The 18970-nt window shown below is 33.1% G+C and overlaps 1 protein-coding gene across 12 annotated transcripts in view; it reads left to right on the forward strand.

The window, feature by feature from the left end:
* The window catches only part of TFPI (tissue factor pathway inhibitor), an 88232-nt gene that overhangs the window by 55120 nt on the left and 14142 nt on the right, over nucleotides 1-18970 (forward strand). For all 12 annotated transcript variants that reach the window (XM_078327179.1, XM_054257397.2, XM_078327182.1 and 9 more), the window contains 3 exons: nucleotides 9940-9975; nucleotides 13343-13519; nucleotides 14602-14679. In XM_078327179.1, the coding sequence (XP_078183305.1) occupies nucleotides 9940-9975; nucleotides 13343-13519; nucleotides 14602-14679 (291 nt within the window). The remainder of the gene's footprint in view (nucleotides 1-9939; nucleotides 9976-13342; nucleotides 13520-14601; nucleotides 14680-18970) is intronic.

Below are 18970 nucleotides of genomic sequence, written 5' to 3' on the forward strand. Positions count from 1 at the left end.
GTTTGTAAACATTGATAAAAAGGCAGTGAAGGATTGTGACCTCTGGGAGAAGGTAAATACATAAGATAAGCCCTCCAATCTCCCCTGCTTTCTGTACGAAGGCATTCTGAACAACAGTTATGGGAAAGGAATCCAAGTATAGAATGGGTGGACTCTCTAAAGAGAGGCGATGGCTATTAGAGATTAGAAAGCTGAAGTGGTTGTGGTTTTTCTAACAATGTGTGTGGTAGGGTTTGGCTCTGTGTTTCCAACCAAATATCTTGTAGCTTCCATAATTCCCACATGTTGTGGAAGGGACTGGTGGGAAATGATTGAATCACAAGCGATGAGGGGGCTGGTGGTCTTTCCCATACTGTTCTCATAATAGTGAATGGGTCTCACAAGATCTAATTGTTTTAACAAACCGAAGTTTCTCTGCATAAGCTCTCTTTGCCTGCAGCTATCCTTGTAAGATGTGACTTACTCACACTAAATTGGTACCAGTAGTGTGGGGTGTTGCTGAAAAGATACCTGAAAATGTGGAAGTGACTTTGAAACTGGGTAACAGGCAGAAGTTGGAATACTTTAGAGGGCTCAAAAAAATAGAGGAAAAAGTGGGAAAGTTTGGAACTTCCTAGAGACTTGTTGAATGGCTTTGAGAAAAATGCTGATAATAGTATGAACGATAAGGTACAGGCTGAGGTGGTCTCAGATGGAGGTGAGGAACTTGGGAACTGGAGCAAAGCTGACTCTCATGTTTTAGCAAAGAGACTGGCAGCATTTTGCCCCTGCCCTAGAGATTTGTTGAACTTTGAACTTGAGAGAAATGATATAGAGTATCTGGCAGAAGAAATTTCTAAGCACCAAAGCATTCAAGAAGTGACTTGGGTGTTGTTAAAGACATTCAGTTTCAAAATGGAAACAGCATAAAAGTTTGTAGCCACAATGCAATAGAAAGAAAATCCTATTCTCCAAGGAAAAATTCAAGCCAGCTGCAGAAATTTGTATAAGTAACAAGGAGCTGAATGTTAATGACCAGGATAATAGGGAAAATGTCTCCAGAGCATGTGAGATCTTTGCACCAGCTCTTCCTATCATAAGCCTGGAGGCTTAGGAGGAAAAACTGGTTTCCGGGGTCAGGCCCAGAGTCCTGTGCTATGTGCAGTTTAAGGACTTGGTGCCCTATCTCCCAGTCACTCTAACTGTGGTTGAAAGGGGTCAATGAAGAGCTCAAGCTATGGCTTCAGAGGGTGCAGGCCTCAAGCTTTGGCAACTTCCATGTGGTATTGAGCCTGCAAGTACACAGAAGTCAAGAATTGAGGTTTGGAAACCCCTGCCTAGATTGCAGAAGGTGTATAAAAATGCCTGGATGCCCAGGTAGAAGTTTGCTGCAGGGGTGGGGCTCTCATGGAAGATCTCTGCTAGGGCAGTGTAGAAGGGAAATATGAAGTCAGAGCCCTCATACAGAGTCCCTATTGGGGAATCACCTAGTGGAGTTGTGAGAAGAGAGCCACTGTCCTCCAGGCCCCAGAATGGTAGATCCACCAACAGGTTGCACCATGCACCTGAAAAAGCTGCAGACACTCAACACCAGCCTGCAAAAGCAGCCAGGAGGGAGGCTGTATCCAGAAAAGCCACAGGGGTAGAGCTGCCCAAGGCCTTGGAATCCCACCTCTTACATCAGTGTGATCTGGATGTGAGACATGGAGTCAAAGGAGAACATTTTAGAGATTTAAGATTTGACTGCCCTGCTGGATTTTGGACTTGCATGGGGCCTGTAGACCCTATGTTTTGGCCAATTTCTCCTATTTGGAACAGCTGTATTTACCTAGCACTGTACTCTCATTGTATCTAGGAAGTGACTAACTTGCTTTTGATTTTAAAGGCTCATAGGCAGAAGGGACTTGCCACATCTTGGGGGAGACATTGGACCGTGGATTTTGAGTTAATACTGATATGCACTGAGACTTTTGGGGACTGTTGGGAAGGCATGATTGGTTTTGAAATGTGAAGATATGAGATTTGGGAGGGGCCAGAGGTGGAATGATATGGTTTGGCTCTGTTTCTTCACCCAAATCTCATCTTGTAGATCCCATAATTTCCAGGTATTGTGAGAGGGACCTGGTGGGAAATGACTGAATCATGAAGGCAAGTCTTTCCCATGCTGTTATCATGATAGTGAAGGGGTTTCACAAGATCTGTTGGTTTTAAAAGTGGGAGTTTCTCTGCACAAGCTTTCTTTTTTGCCTGCTGCCATCCATGTAAGATGTGACTTGTACCTCCTAGGGGAGGCCATGATTGTGAGGCCTCCCCAGCCAGGTGGAACTCTGAGTCCAATAAACCTCTTTCTTTTGTAAACTGCCCAGTCTTCAGTATGTCTTTATCAGCAGAGTGAAATCAGACTAATTCAGTGTGGAATGTGATAGACCTGTGTGGAGAAACACCCTAGAAATCTGGATAGGGTCCCCTTTGAGTTTTTCATTGAATAATAAAAATTTAATTGAATAAGTGAAATTCTATGAGTTTGGGAAAATAATTATCAAGGATCTATAAGTGGAACAATTGGTAAAGGGCCCACATGACTAAGTAACATTAAGTATTTAATTTAGTACTAGGCCTAAATTAGACCTAGAGTAAAAGCTACTTTAGGCTTGCCCTAACAAAGCTTAAAAACAGACTTAAAGGATTCAGTTAATCCACAAGTAACTTAAATACCTGCAAAAATGAACTTCAACATTCTTTAGCCAAAGACAATAAAATTCATCAACCAACAGTATGATATTCAAAAATATCTCAAAATACTAAATATTCAAAGAAGAAGCAAATTGTGATCAAAAACCAGGAGAAAAATGACTCAATTTAAACAGACAGAAATAACAAAGGTGATTGAATTGGCAGACAAGGACTTTAAAATAGCTGTTACAAATATAGTAAATGAAATAAAACATGAACATAATATAAAGATAAATTGAAAATATGAAAATGAACTAAATGGAAATTCTGAAACTGAAAAATATATAAAAATTTTAAATCACTGGATGTACTTAAGACCATATTAGACACTAGGGAAGAAAAGATTAGTAAACTTTAAAACAGCACAACAGTTTAACATCAAGCACAGTGGAAAATAACAGACGAAACAAACAAGCAAATAAGCATATAGCCTAGTAATTAGTGACACAATAAAAACTGGTCCACCAAAATGCATAACTGAAATCCTGAGAGTCACAGCAGAAAAAAATATGTAAACAAATAAAATACCAAAGAATTAACCACACTGGATAAAAATTGTAATATATAGAACCAAGAGCCCTTACAAATAATAAATAATAAACAAAAAGAAAATAAAACACATAAATAAATATTGGAGTTAAATTGCTGAAAATCAGAGATACAAAGTAATCTTAAAAGCATCTAAGGAGAGAATACCTTAGATGTAAGGAAACAAAGACCAAAATAATTACAAATTTCTTACAAGAAACAACTCAAAAGAGAATAAATTTCTTAAAGAGTTGAAAGATTCTATCTACCAATAACAATAAAGCTGTGAAAACAATAAGTCAATTCTATTTACGATAGCTACAGAAAACCAAAATACCTAGGAATACATTAAAGCAAGGAGGTAAAAGATCTCTACATGGAAAACTACAAAACTCTGTTGAAAGAAATTTTAGATGATATGAAAAAATGGAAAAACATTCCATGCTCATGGATTGCAAGAATCAATATAATTAAAATAATCATAATCCCTAAAGCAATCTACAGATTCAATGTAATTTTTATCGAAATACCAATGTCATTTTTTCACAGAATTAGAAAAATAGCAAAATTCATATGGAACCAAAAAAGAGCCCAAATAGCCAAAGTAATCCTAAGCAAAAAGAAGAAAACTGAAAATGTCAAATTACCGGATTTCAAATGATACAAGGCTGTAAAAACCAAAAGAGCATGATATTGGTATAAAAATAAAAATAGATCAATAGAAATAGAATAGAGAACTGTATTAGTCCATTTTCACTCTGATAAGACATAGCCGAGACCATGCAATGTACAAGAGAGATTACATGAACTCACAGTTTCATGTGGCTTGGGAAGCCTCACAATCATGGCAGATGGTGAAAGGCACGATTCCCATGACGACAGACAAGAGAAGAGAGCTTGTGCATGGAAACTCCCCTTTTTAAAACCATCAGATCTCCTGAGGCTCATTCACCATCACGAGAAGAGCAGGGAAAAGACCTGCCCTCATGATTCAATTATCTCCCACTAGGTCTCTCCCACAACACGAGGGAATTCAAGATAAGATTTGCATGGGGACATTTTACCCCACCCTCAGCCCCTCCCAAATCGCCTTTCTTCACATTTCAAAACTGATCATGCCTTCCCAACAGTCCCCAAAAGCCTCAACTAATTTCAGCATTAACTCAAATGTCCACAGTCCAAAGTGTTCTCCAAGAGGTGGCGAGTTCCCTCTGCCTATGAGCCTTTAAAATTAAAAGCAAGTTAGTTACTCCCTAGCTGCAAGGGGAATACAGGCATTAAGTAAATACAGCTGTTTCAAATAGGAGAAATTGGCCAAAACAAAGGGTCTTCAGGCCCCATGCAAGTCCAAAATTCAGCGGAGCAGTCAAATCTTAAAGCTCCAAAATAATCTCCTTTGACTCCATGTCTCACATACAGGTCATGCCGAAGCTAGTAGTGGGCTCCCATGGTCTTGGGCAGCTCTGTCCCTGTGGCTTTACAGGGTACAGCCTCCACCTGACTGTAACAGTTATTTATATTTATTTACAGCCAACTGAGCTTTGATAAAATTGACAAAACCACACACACTGGTGAATGGGCACTCTATTCAATAAATGGTGTTGGGAAAATGGATAGCCCTATGCAGAAGAATAAACGTGGAACAATGTCTCTTGCCTTATACAAAAATTTAAATAGATTAATGACTTATATGTAAGGCCTAAAACCATAATAATTCTAGAAGAAAAAAAATCTAGAAAAAACTCTTCTGGATATTTGACCTAGGCAAAAAATTTGTGACTAAATCCTCAAAAGCAAATTGAAAATAAACAAAAATAGACAAATGAGAATTAAAGTTGATCCACAAGTAAATTAAAATATTCTGCACAGCAAAACACATATCAGAGTGAACAGATAACCTGAGGAATGAGAAAAATATTTGCAAACTATGTATTGGACAAAAAACAAATATCCAAAATCTACAGGTAACTCAAACAATTCAACAAGAAAATAACAAACCATTAAAAAAATGGACAAAGGACACAAAAAGATATGTTTCAAAAGAAGCATACATGGAGCCAACAAGCATATAAAAACTGCTGAAAATCACAAATCATCAGACAAATGCAAATTAATATCACAGTGAGATATCATATTACAGCAATCAAAACAGCTATTATTAAAAAGACAAAAAACAAATGTTGAAGATTAAGAGAAAATAAAATGCTTATATATTGCTGCTGGAAATGTAAATTTATATAATCTCTATTGAAAACAGTATAGAGATTTCCCAAAGGCCTAAGAATATAACCACCATTTATCCAGTAATCCCACTACTGGATATCTAACCCAAAGCAAAGAAATCATTATATCAAAAAGATAACTGTATTCAAATGTCTAGCACAGCACTATTTATAATAGCAAAGATATAAAATCAACATAAGTGTCCATTAACAGATAATTCAGTAAAGAAAATATGATATTTATATGTATATACTTATACCCCCCCATGGAATACTACTCAGCCATTAAAAATAAAAATCATGTCTTTTATAGCAGCCTGGATGGAACTGGAGGCCATTATCTTAAGTGGAATAACTCAGAAACAGAAATTCAAATACCACCTGTTCTCATTTGTAAGTGGGAGGTAAATAATTTGTACATGTGGTTATAGTAGAATAATAGACAAATAGACGATGGACACTCAGTGGGATTTAAGGATGAAAGGGGAGTAAGGGATCTAACAGGTATGATGGACACTATTTTGGTTATGGTTACACTAAGATCCATTTCATCACTATGAAGTATAACCACATAACAAAACTGTGGTTCTATTCCCTAAATCGATGAAAATAAAAAAAGAAAGAAATTTTTTAAAAAGAAAAAGTAAAGAACTAAAAGAGAAAAAACTGCCAATCACTAATCTATTCCTTAAAATATGCACTGTTCAAATCAACATTATCTGCAGAAATTTATTCCTGGTAGAGTAGCAGTACAATTAGTATTAAAGGACTTAAAATTAAAGCACCCAAGAAAGAAGGCAAAAAGCAATGAGATTATTGTAACAGGTGACAATGACATAAGTTGCTTGACACTAGACTGTAATGGATTAGTACATTATAATCCTTAAAGCAATCTTTAAAAAAAATGAAATAGACAAAAATAGTGAATAGGTCCATAATAAAGATAAAAGTACCATTAAATACTCAATTACAATAATTCTAAAGAAGACATGAAAAGAGGGAAACAGAAACAAAGAAGAATTGAGAAACAGAAATCAAACAGTGATGTTTATACTAAACTTTAATGGTAATTATACTAAACAGTGATGTTTATACTAAACTTTAATAGTAATTAACTTGAATTAAAATTTGGTCGAGTCACTCAAATTAAAAAGCATATATTATCAGACTGTATGCAAAAATAAATCAAGAACTACGTGTTGTCTATAGGAAAGGCCCTTTAAAAATAAGGCCAGAGAGATTAAAAGTGAAATGATGGCAAAAGATATACCATGTAAGCGCTAACTATAAGAATGATTAGTAAAAGTAGACTACAGGATAGGAAATACTACCAGGTGGAAGAAAGATATTTATAAGAGGTCCCATTAATAAAACATACGTAACAATCCTTAATGTCTATGTGCATGGTCCTAATTGTAGAACTCCAAAATTTTTAAAGAAAAGATTGGCAGAAGCGAGAGTATACGATTCCTCAGTCCAGTTTACATACTTCAAGACATGTTTTTTAGTAATTGACCATAAAAGTAAACAGACAATTACTAAGGATATAAAAGATTTGGACAACATTCTCTACCAACTCCACACAATTGATATTTATCTAACACTCTCCTTGCACACCCAGATGAGCATATCATTATTTACATATGGCACACTTTTGAGTAGATTTAGAAACAAAAATCAGTAACTCAGTTTGAAGTATAAGTATTATATGCCAATGTCTATCAACAAAATGCAAATTCTGCAATTTTTCACTATCAGTCTTAGATCTTAATGTTCATAATGAAATATTAAAACTAATATAAGTTGAAATTCAAAAGAGTACTAGAATGGAAATTAGTCTAATATTCTATCAACTCCTTAAAAAGCATTGATAAAGTGTTTGTCCTGTCTAAATCTAAGAAAACTTGATAATTTCCTATACATTTTTCTAACTATTAGTTGCTCTCAAACAGCTGTTGGCATACGAATTATGGAAATATTTATGTAAGGCATTTAGATGTTCAATTTTTTTGTTTGCTCGCTTGTTTGTTTTTTCTGGTTTGATTCAGTGTATTCATTTCTTAAATTTCTCATGGACAAATAAGAGAGCCCATGGTTATTATTATTAGATTACACAAAGATAATTATTGATAATATAAGTACACTTAAAATTCTAGTGTGCTAACCCACATTGAGTTAGTTGGCATGGATACTAACTAAATTAATCCTATTCAGAATGAAACAATAAACAAACAAAATAGATGTTCCCTAAAATATTGTATGAATCAAGCATTCATGTTCCCACCCTATGATTATAGTCAATAGGTAAATAAGGAATGGAAATTGCTTAGTGTTCTAGTTTTATGTAGTCATTATATGTATATATTCCTTTCTTCTCCTTATCAATTAAATCATAACATATTGGTTTTATATTTAAATATTTTAATGTCATATTATATGACAGTCTACAATCTAGTTCAAAATATTAAGTTGGTTAGTTGCAATGAAAACAAGTAAATAAACTTACCTCAATAGATATAGCTATATACGCACAAGCACACATACACACACATAACCTCTTTTTTTAAAAGGCTATTGAATAAAACATAGTATAATTTGAAAAGACGTTTGTGTCCATTAGTTTCCCTTTCACAGACATTTTACTTTTCATAGAACTATTTCAAGAGAAAAACGATGATCCAGTAGCTAAAAGAGGCTTATAACCCAATTCATATTCTTTCTCTCTCTTTCTCTTCCCTCTTCTTGCTCTCTCCCTTTCTGTCATATAACTAACCTAGCCATATAACTGGTCTTTGATTAGATAACTAATTATAACCTGCTTTGACCCAATATTTTCTCTGTAAAACAAATGATTCCACAGCAAAATAAATATCACTCAACTTTCCTAATGTCTATGTGAACAAATCAAATTACATAGACTTATTTTGTCAATTTGATTTTCATTACCTATTATTTAAATGAGAACTTAGAATTCATACTTGGAATATGGTAGGACAAAGACAACTAGCATTCTACATTTTGAAGAAAATGATTCTGTCAATTCAAATGTTAAACTAAACAATATGTCCTGTGGGGGTCTGGCACGTCTGCCGGGGGGCTTCCGACCAGCGGAGAGACTCAGCCCCACTCAAGTGTTCTTAACCTGGAAGAGGGAGTGCGTGGAAGAAAAGAAAGATAGAGAGTGGGGTCTGGAGGACTGCCAGGCAATGCCGGAGCAAGAAGTGCCAAGACAGCAAGTTTATTTGTGCAAACTACAGGTGATATACCTTTCAGTGCTTGAGGAGTGACATACATTCCATTGTATCTTGAAATAAAATCAAAAACAAAAAATCACAAGAAAAGGGGTACAGAAAGTATGACTCTTAATCAAAGGATGTCCAGCAAAGGGACAATAAAGTTTGCAAAAAGGGGGTCACAAATCTAAACATGTGTTTTTCTAAAATCAGTTAAGCAAGCAAGTAAGATTGTTAACAAGGTATAGCTGGACCTTTCCAAATGTCATTCTAACCTTGCCTATTCATATAGGATCATATGCAAACAATATGATGGAGTTAGCAGAGGTAAACAAAGTCATAGAGTTATTGTGTTTCCTCATAGAGACATTAGGAAAGTTGAGTGATATTTATTTTGCTGTGGTATCATTTGTTTTACAGAGAAAATATTGGGTCAAAGCAGATTACAATTGGTTATATAATCAAAGACCAGTTATATGGCTAGGTTAGAAGGAACTAGGAGGCACACAATGTCTAACCATACAACGTCTTGTTAGACCACAAGGCCTGAGCTCAGCCATTCTGTTGCAAATGTCGGAGGCAAAGATTAATGTTTATAAAATCAGTGCAACCAGACTTCCTCCTTTCTGTTAGTTCAACAGCCTCCAGGAGAGGAGAAATGTGTATGGGCTCAAGCTCAAGATGACGAGGGTCCTGTCAAGGGCCCTTCGCAGGAGCAATCCCCACAATGTCCCAGATGACTTTTGTTTCATTTCTTCTCTACCTTAGTAATAATAATGAAACTTGCAATTGGGTTGAGACAATGAAGCAGGGGAAAGATAAAGGAAAGGAAATAATTCCGGTTAATTTTACTCTTATTCCCAGGTAACTAACTAATTATTTTTATATGCAAAATAGGTTGCTTAAATTACTTTCATATTTCACATTTTTAAATAATTAGTTTAATTATAGACATTGGGATCAGTAAACTTAGTCACTATGAATTCTCAGCTTTGTAAGTGTGTTAGAAAGTTTTATCATAGTTCCTAAAACATTGCTATATTCAAATGAGGTGGTTTCATGATTACAGGAAATAGAAAAGACTATTTTTTAAAGAAATAAAGAAATTTAATTTTTATTAAGACATTCTATATAAGAAATATTTTAATGGTGATAAATACATCACTCTAGTTATTTAAATTCAAATTTATGGTATTACATTATAAACTGTAGCAGTTGATATGCATATGTTCTTTTGATTACAGGTAACGGAAAGATGATAAAGACAACATTGCAAAATGGTAAACATTCATTTGTCTGTAAATTTGAAACATTTATGTAAGGTATTCAATTTTTTGTTTGTTTGTTTCTTCTGGTCTTTGATTCAGTATAGATATTCAATTCTTAAGTTTCTCTGAGGTTGATCAAAAACCCATTAAAGAGATAGATCATAACTCGTATGAGAGATGGATCATATCACTATTGAAATTACTTATTGTGTGTTTCAATTGACATAATCAATAATAAGAAAAATATAAACATTATTATTTGTCAGAGGAGGCTCTAAACACCATATTACCCTAATTCTAATGCAGCATGATATATAGCTTTATTTCAATCATAGTCCAGAACCACACATGCTGTTTTAACATCTTCCAGATAGAGATTTATATGTTTTGAGTCTTACTTTATTTCTCTGATCTCTAATCACTTGTTAATCTCAGCATTGTGTGGCCTTAGCAAGTTTCATCAAATACTCCCTTGAATGGATGCATGCCTCTGAGTTGCCAGTAGTTAGTTAGACCTGCAAAAGTAAGTGAAGATATTTAAAAATAAATATCTAGCATTTATGTTTACATTTAATTTTGTAATTTAAATCATATTATTTATTATTTGTAGCCTAAAATAATTACTTTTTCACAAACATATCAGCACAGGAAAAAACGTTATCAATGGATCAGGGAAACGAACCGCCTTTTAATAAAGGTCTAGAAACTGATTTGGTCCAATTGTCATTTATGGCATTTACATTTCAATGATAAAATATTGAACAAAGAGATTAAATGTTTAAGGACAAAAAGACCACGAAACTCAAAGCGCATTTTAGTTTTAGTTATTTTGATTTATTTATGTGGGAAAGACTTGAAAATATCTGTGACACATTGATAATCTTTAGACTCAATTCACTGACCAGAATTGTAATCAAAATTTATAAAATAAAGGTGATAGCAAAGTTTGTACAAGAAACATAAGTAAATGTATGTACTTACTTACAATTTTTTAAAAAGTTCCTATGAATATCAAACTAATCTTGGCAAAAATGTTTAGTATGTCAATTAAATGAAGGCCTTACCTGTAATATTAAATGAAATGGCATATTTATGATAAAGAAGTTTTTGTCCACAAAGTAAAAGAAGATATTTTTGTGAAAGAAAATACCAATATCTAAATATTAGGACCTTTTACCAAAAACATAGAATTATAAAAAAATAAATACAGGTAATATTTTTATGTACAATTATGCTATAAAGTATATATTTGTAATTCAAAATTCAATCGTTCATAATTCATATTATATATTAAAGTTATAGAATAAATATGTATTTACACGAGTGTTTAAAATGCTTACATGCTAACACCTATTTATAAAAAAGACTTCTATCAATTTCAAGTTAACTTAGTATTATGTTTCCTAGCATTGGACCATTATAAAGAAATTTGAGATTTAATACAATCTCTTTGAAAGAAAGTTTGGTTCAAGACAATTACCAAGTATTCAGATCCAAACAAAAGTTAACAGTAATAATGCTGTGGCTTATCCAGTCTGCATTCTGTTACTCAATTTCAATTGAGCACCAACTTAGAGCAAGGATTATGTATGCAAATTCAGTAAGACAGTCAATTTATTTACCTGAGGGATATGGGAAATTAATTTCTTGATTCACAACTGTATTTTAAACTGCAGGCCAGAAAAGAATTATTTTACATGTGTGCATTTTCACCTTTGTCTTCAAATAAGTTTCCCAGTGGGGGTTCATATGAAAAATAACAACATTCAGTTGTACAGTTTATTTTTTGTTGTTTTGTTTGTTTTTAATTTTTGTGGTTACATATTAGGACTTGTACCTTTTTTGTTGTTGTTGTTCTGTTTTGTTTATTTTTAATTTTGTAGGTACATATAGGTGTGTATATTTATGTACATGTAAAGTTTCTTAACTATACTTATCAGCATAATCTGTTAGACTTTTATGTTCTTTATATGCAATATATTTCACCCATCCACTTTTGGCAAACATAAAATTCTTGCGTCTTCTGTTCAGTTCATTTAAAATTTCATAAAAGGTACACATTAAGACTAAAACAAATCAAATGATAGTAATTGAATGTATTTTTTAATCTTACAAAATTGAAAAAATTTTAAAGATTTGTTTTATTCCTTTCCCGAGATATTATTGCACTTAGCTAAAAATCATAAAAACAGTCACTCGAAAGAACAAAAGACAATAAAGAAGACACAAAGTTAGCTTTCAAATTAATACATTGAAATGTTAGAGTAAATAGACTTTTAAAAGTATATTATGGTAGAAAATTTTACTTAATAAAATAACTTTTAATAAGGAGTTGGTTCTTTTGTATATCTGTAACTTGCAGAAATCATTAATATTATTAAATACATGGGTTTTTTTTTTATTTTAAAACACTCGTGGGTTGCTTCTCTGATGTAGAAGAACTTGTTGTTTTAAGATGAAAAAGGTACCACAGTTCATTTTTGCCTATGTGGTAATATAGTTGCAGGAATAAAAAAATTGAGAAGAAATTCGAGTTCTGTTCTAAAATATTCAAGCACAATGTCTTGTGAGCATAATTATTTTGAAAATTAGCTCAGTTCTTTTCACAGTCCATGCATGTAGACAGAGCTGGTAATGTAGATCACAATGGCACAAACTTTTGTGACAGCTGAGTTTAGCCTGCTTTGGAGCACTATCAAAGAAGAGGTATTAGTCTTTTGCAACAGCCTCTCCAATCCTTGAACATGTATTTCCTTTCTGCCTCTGCATTACTGAAGTCATTTCAATGCCAAGAAGCAGGAAAAAAAATGACACAGCAGTAGAGGATGTCCTACCTAGTATAGATATTAATTCCCGCATAAGAACTGAGGAACTTCTAAGGCTAGCCTTGAAAAATTCCATACCCACAAATCTTCTTTTTCAACTTTTAAAAATTTAAACCATCCTTAGTGATGCAACGCACCACACTGCTATTTCTGAGAAGCCACCCTCAATAACTTAAAATGTTCACAGACCTTTCCTAAATGTTCATACACATAAACATATTAAAAATAATTAAACCACATTTTTGCCATAATATTTTTTAATTTCAAACCAAGAGTGGTACATGGTAAAATAATCTTTTACTCCTTAAATTCATAAAAATATCATAGTTAATTTTCTATTAATTTACTATGAGAAATTTAGAATTTGAAATACCAATCCCAAAATATGATAGGTAATTTTATTAGTGTATAGTTGTGAATATAGTTCAATTTTTGATTTTAATTTTTTATGCTTACTTCTTAAATAACTTAGCCAGTTATTATAAATTACATTAAACTCAGTAATTTATTTACAAAAAAAGAATATTGCTTTCTGACATTTTTATAATTTATAGGAAAGCCAGATTTCTGCTTTTTGGAAGAAGATCCTGGAATATGTCGAGGTTATATTACCAGGTATTTTTATAACAATCAAACAAAACAGTGTGAACGTTTCAAGTATGGTGGATGTCTGGGCAATATGAACAACTTTGAGACACTGGAAGAATGCAAGAACACCTGTGGAGACACTTGTAAGTTTATTTCTCGTTTCATTTTAGTTCTTTTATGGACCAAGGCATCTAAGATGATGTTCAAGTTTACTCTGGTTTTGTTTTAGCCATGCAAATTAAGATATATTTGTGTTCATTCAATCTGAGATTTGTGACTATATATATTTTTAGAAAGCATAGAAAATTTAAAAATTATTTTCAAAGCTCTAATACATTTTATGCTATGTTATTTAACTTTTCTTCCTGAAAATACTACAGTACAATTTTAGCAAAATATACTAAATTACTAAATATACAAAATATACAAAATATACTAAAAGACTAAAGTCTTTCACATTTTATGTTATGTTATTTAACTTTTCTTCCTGAAAATACTACAGTACAATTTTAGCAAAATATACTAAGTTACTAAATATACAAAATATACTAAAAGACTAAGGTCTTTCACATTTATACAAATATGAGAGCAAACAGTTATTGAATATCGCCCAAAATGAGTTTTATCTGCCTATAGCATTTATGGTTTTTTTGTTTGTTTGTTTGTTTTGTTTTGTTTTGTTTTGTTTTGTTTTGTTTTGTTTTTGAGATGGAGTTTCACTCTTGTTACCCAGGCTGGAGTGCAATGGCGCCATCTCGGCTCACCGCAACCTCTGCCTCCTGGGTTCAGGCAATTCTCCTGCCTCAGCCTCCTGAGTAGCCGGGATTACAGGCATGAGCCACCATGCCCAGCTAATTTTTTGTATTTTTAGTAGAGACGGGGTTTCACCATGTTGACCAGGATGGTCTCGATCTGTTGACCTCGTGATCCACCCGCCTCGGCCTCCCAAAGTTCTGGGATTACAGGCGTGAGCCACCGCGCCCGGCCAGCATTTATTTAAGGGACGACTTAAACATCAACTGTTATGCTTTTTTGACAAAGAACTACTGTTACCCTTGGAAATATTATCATACAATATATTTAAAGATTCACTGTTTGCTAATTTGACATAGCAATGTGAATGAAATTGCCAGAAGTCTTTTTTAACATTGTGCTATGCATCATGAGTACAAATATGAGATTTTGACAATGTTTATCTGTTTTAATTGGCTGTATTTTTTTCCAGTGAGTGATTATGGAACTCAGGTCTATGCTGTGAATAACTCCCTGACTCCACAATCAACCAAGGCTCCCAGACTTTTAGGTAAGAATCTCCTGGATTTTATTGCTTCCAGGAAACTATTATCATGGTAACAATGAAGTAGATTATGTATTAGAAATATGTCTTTAAATATGTTTGTGTGGGGGGGGCAGGGGGTTACTTAATGAGTTTGTGGAAATACTGAGATTCAAATTGTTTAAGACATTTAATTCCATAAAAGCAACAATTTTCCTCATCTATCTTAAAGTATGCCTTGAAGTAAGCTTTTGATTATGTATCACATGAAAAACTTTCATATAATATTTAACTCTATGCCAAATTTATTTTGCAAAATAGTACTAGGAATTATCATCCTCAGTGTAAAATGGTAAATCATTGTACTGGCTGCAGAGCATTAAAGGCAATCTAAAGTACTTTTAAAGTCAGTATGGCACTAGGCAAGGTCTCTAGTGTTACTCATAGGGAAGATTAGAAATTAATTGAATAATCATACCTAAATGTTATGCCATTCTAGAGCGAATTATTTTTTTGAATTCTGCGGGACTCTTTTTTATGTTCTAGTCTGTTAACCTATTTATCAGATTTAAATGAACATACAGGACATATTTCCACAAAAATGCAGAGCTGAGAAAATAGTGAAAATACTGGGAAACACAATCAGAAATCACAAATATCTGGGTGGTTAGAAATAACATAGAAAGCTAAAAATTATCATTGTAAAATTATTAGATCCTAGATAAATTATAAAAATCATGTTCTTATTCAAATATTGAAGATTTTGCTTAGAAGCAGTCCATGTAAACATGTCAAGTGTAAACTTGGCTTATTTACATAGAAATTTAGTGTGAATGTAAGGAATTCTGTAACTATTAAAATTGCAATCTTAGGATTAAAATAATAATAATAATGAAACGCGGTGTCTGGGCCAGGAATTCTGTACCCTGGCCATTTATCAGAATTAGATTGACTTTGAGCTACTCTTTACAACAAACAAAGGAAAACTAAGCAAGCAAGCCAACAGAACGCAAACAAAACTGCCCCGGTGGATTTGACGTATTAAAATGTTGACTGAATTATCTAGAAACAGTCTGTGAATGTCAGCTGAGTCCCACAGTGATCTAATCATTTGCGCATCTTGCTTCAGCACTAAGGTCACACCTTGGAAATCACAAAGAGGATTTGAAACATGATTAAAGAGGAAATGGAAAGTGTAAAGAAACATGAGATCTATTAGGGAGCATAATATGTGCTTTTAATAATTGAAACACTATTATGTGAAAGAACGATTAAGTTCTGTACATGCCTTACCCTTCGGTCTTGCCTATTTTAGACCCTGCCCAGATCTTCATCTTTATCCTCCCTTATCCCCTTCAACCCAGTGTAATCATGAGGATTAATGTGTGAGGGCAAAGGTATAAATACCTTTCTATAATATGTTTCTTTCTTATGTGAGATCTTTAACAAATTGATGGCTCAGGGATTAATAAACTCACTAACTTGTAGGCATTCGATTAGTGTTCAGTTAGCACTTAAGAGGTCATTAAGTAACTGCAAACTTTCAGTGGGAGTCGGAAAATACGATGCATTCAAGATGGCTTCAGGTTCTTAGATTCTGAAGTAGGTAGAGAAGTGAATTGAATGCTGGATGAACTTGAGTGTAATTTTTAAATACTACTTTGTAATAATTAATACCTTTGTGATTCTGATTTTTTATCTGAAAAATTAAGCACTCTTACGTATTGTTTATATTTCCAGCTTTATATTTTTCACTCATATTCTGTTTTACTCAGCTAAGTATGACATCTTCAAAAACACGTTAAATCTTAATTGCTGTAAAAGAAAATTTAGAATGATGAAATTATTAACAAGTTTAAATACACATGTCACATAGTATATCAAAAAGTACAAAAAATATAAAAAGCAGATTGCAAAATGTCTGAATAATTTTGTTTGAATTATTTTACCAATTTAAGTGGAGATCTGCAGTCATTTATCATCAAAGTGAATAGAATAGGTTAGGGAATAGTTTTGCCTTAAGTTTTTTGAAGTATAAAATTTATAATTTTTGGTAAGCATACTACCAAGTTAGAAAGAGCAAAATGAAAATAAGTGTGAGAAGGTAATATTAGTGAGTTTTAAATACCTTCTGACACGTGTCTTCTCTAGTTTTTCATGTAGATGCACATTGAAAATTAAAATGAAAAAATAAATGCTTGAAAAGTAAATTATTAACTAAGTAAACTAAGAATTTAACAATATTAATAATAAATTTTATTTAAAATAATAGACATTTAAGGAATAATATTTTCATAATAACTGCATTTAAAATTAGGGCAAATGTCCCCTTTATTTGTCTAGAAAACTGTTTTATTTTTTATTGGATATGTTGCCCTCAAAATCCACATTCCTCTAACCAATTTGACCCCTTTTCCTCTTTTACTAGGAGCTTAATGTCTTTCTTTATTTTTCTTTCTTTCTCTCCTTCTTTCCTTTTTTCCTTCCTTCCTTCCTTTCTTCTCTCCCTCCTTCCCTTCCTCCCCTTCCCTCTTTCTCTACCTTCCTCTTTCCCTTCCTTTCTCCCTTCCTCACTCCCTCCCTCTCTTCCTTTCTTCCTTCCTCCCTAATCTAAAACATGAAACAATGTTGCAGTAACTAGGAGACGTTTGATATTAAGGATGGCTTAATGTGGATCGTCAATGACGCTATGTCTCCATTCTTTTTAAAACCTGCATGATTTCTAATCTGCCCCAGCCAAGATGTAGAAGTGGGAATGCAGATGTCCCTGTACAGTCTAGAACCTAGATGACCCCCTTGTCACTTCTGTCTGAGGGGTTTGATGAGTTCTATAGACTCCTCTTAATTTATCCAATCAAATATAATTATATCTGTCACTGCTTGCAATTATATTATTACATTCTATTATAATTTAAGAGAATGAAATTCTTTGTTTACAGAAAACTTTGTTGTTCAAGGGTTTTATCAAATGTGCATGGCTGTCTGTGGATATCAGTTCATTTTGAAAAGCTGTAAATCCTTTAAAGTTTCAATTCAATGTACAAGAATGATAATCTGCCCCACAACATAAATGGAACAGCATTCTTTTAAAATTTTTTCCACTAAATAATAATCTTTAAGTAGTATATTTGAGTATTCTAAAATTCAATTCTCATTAAGTGAAATATTTATAAGTATAATTTTAGTGTTTTTCTTCATGATATTATAGAAACATTTTAGAAGTTTTGTTAAACATTATTAGAATATCATGTTTTAAAAATTGCTGTTTATTTTTAATTGGAATGTTGTAAGTGGCTTTCAGAATGTTTTTCCAGTAAGCTTTCTTGATTCAAGACACTTGAATACTTACTAAGCACAACTCAGTAATTAATTTTTCTTTGTATTTACATATTTTAATATTAACAAGTTATTTAGGTAATCTCAAAGACTGAGACTTACTCTTCCTTAAAGAGATTTTATGTAATGGTTTGTAGGCATATCCCTGAGTGTGAGTGCCTTAGTTCAGTTTAATTGGCTGTATTATGAGTATATCCACGTAGTTAAATGTGTGTTCTCTTCCATGTGTAAAAGAAATATTTCCCTGAATGTGTGCAATTCTGCACATAAACTCTATAATTGAAAATCATCACAATTGGTTCCTCTTGGTTTACCTGATGATTGAAATAATGATACAGCAGATAAAAAACCTTTGAGCCTGAGGGCATGTGTTAAATTCCCAGCTCTTCAATTAATAGCTGTTTGACCCTAAGATATGTCTTGACCTCTCTGAATTTCATCTTCCCAATGTAAAATGAGGATAGTAATACTATAGTACTAACCTGATAAGTTGTGTTATGAGGTTAAATCAATTAAAATACATAACTTTCTTAGGACAGTACCTGGTATCTAATCAGTTAGTGTAGGTTTGCTCATTATTATCATCCATGTGATTCAGAACAATACACTTAACTCACCAGGCTTTAGTTTCTCATTTGTAAAACAACTCCTTTGTAAGTTCCCATTTGCAGAATAAATTTCTATTTCAGACAGTCATAAAGTCTCTGGTTATTCAGATAAATGCATCAGTAAACATACAGTCGCGAAATCATGGCTAATATTTTCAGAAGAATTCATACTAGAACTAAATTAATGCATATATGGAAACTCAAAGAGTTTGAATGTGTTTATTAGAAACAGTTGAGACTATTGGCACAGAGAAGTATCACGGGGCTTCAAGGTCAAAAGATGTTTATTTGTATAATTGTTCCTTATCTTTTCGACACCTCCAACTTTCCAAACTTTTTGAGTTATGTCACTGTTTTTCTAATTGTTCCAATTT

Source organism: Callithrix jacchus, chromosome 6 (assembly GCF_049354715.1).
Source record: "Callithrix jacchus isolate 240 chromosome 6, calJac240_pri, whole genome shotgun sequence".
Lineage (NCBI taxonomy): Eukaryota > Metazoa > Chordata > Mammalia > Primates > Cebidae > Callithrix > Callithrix jacchus.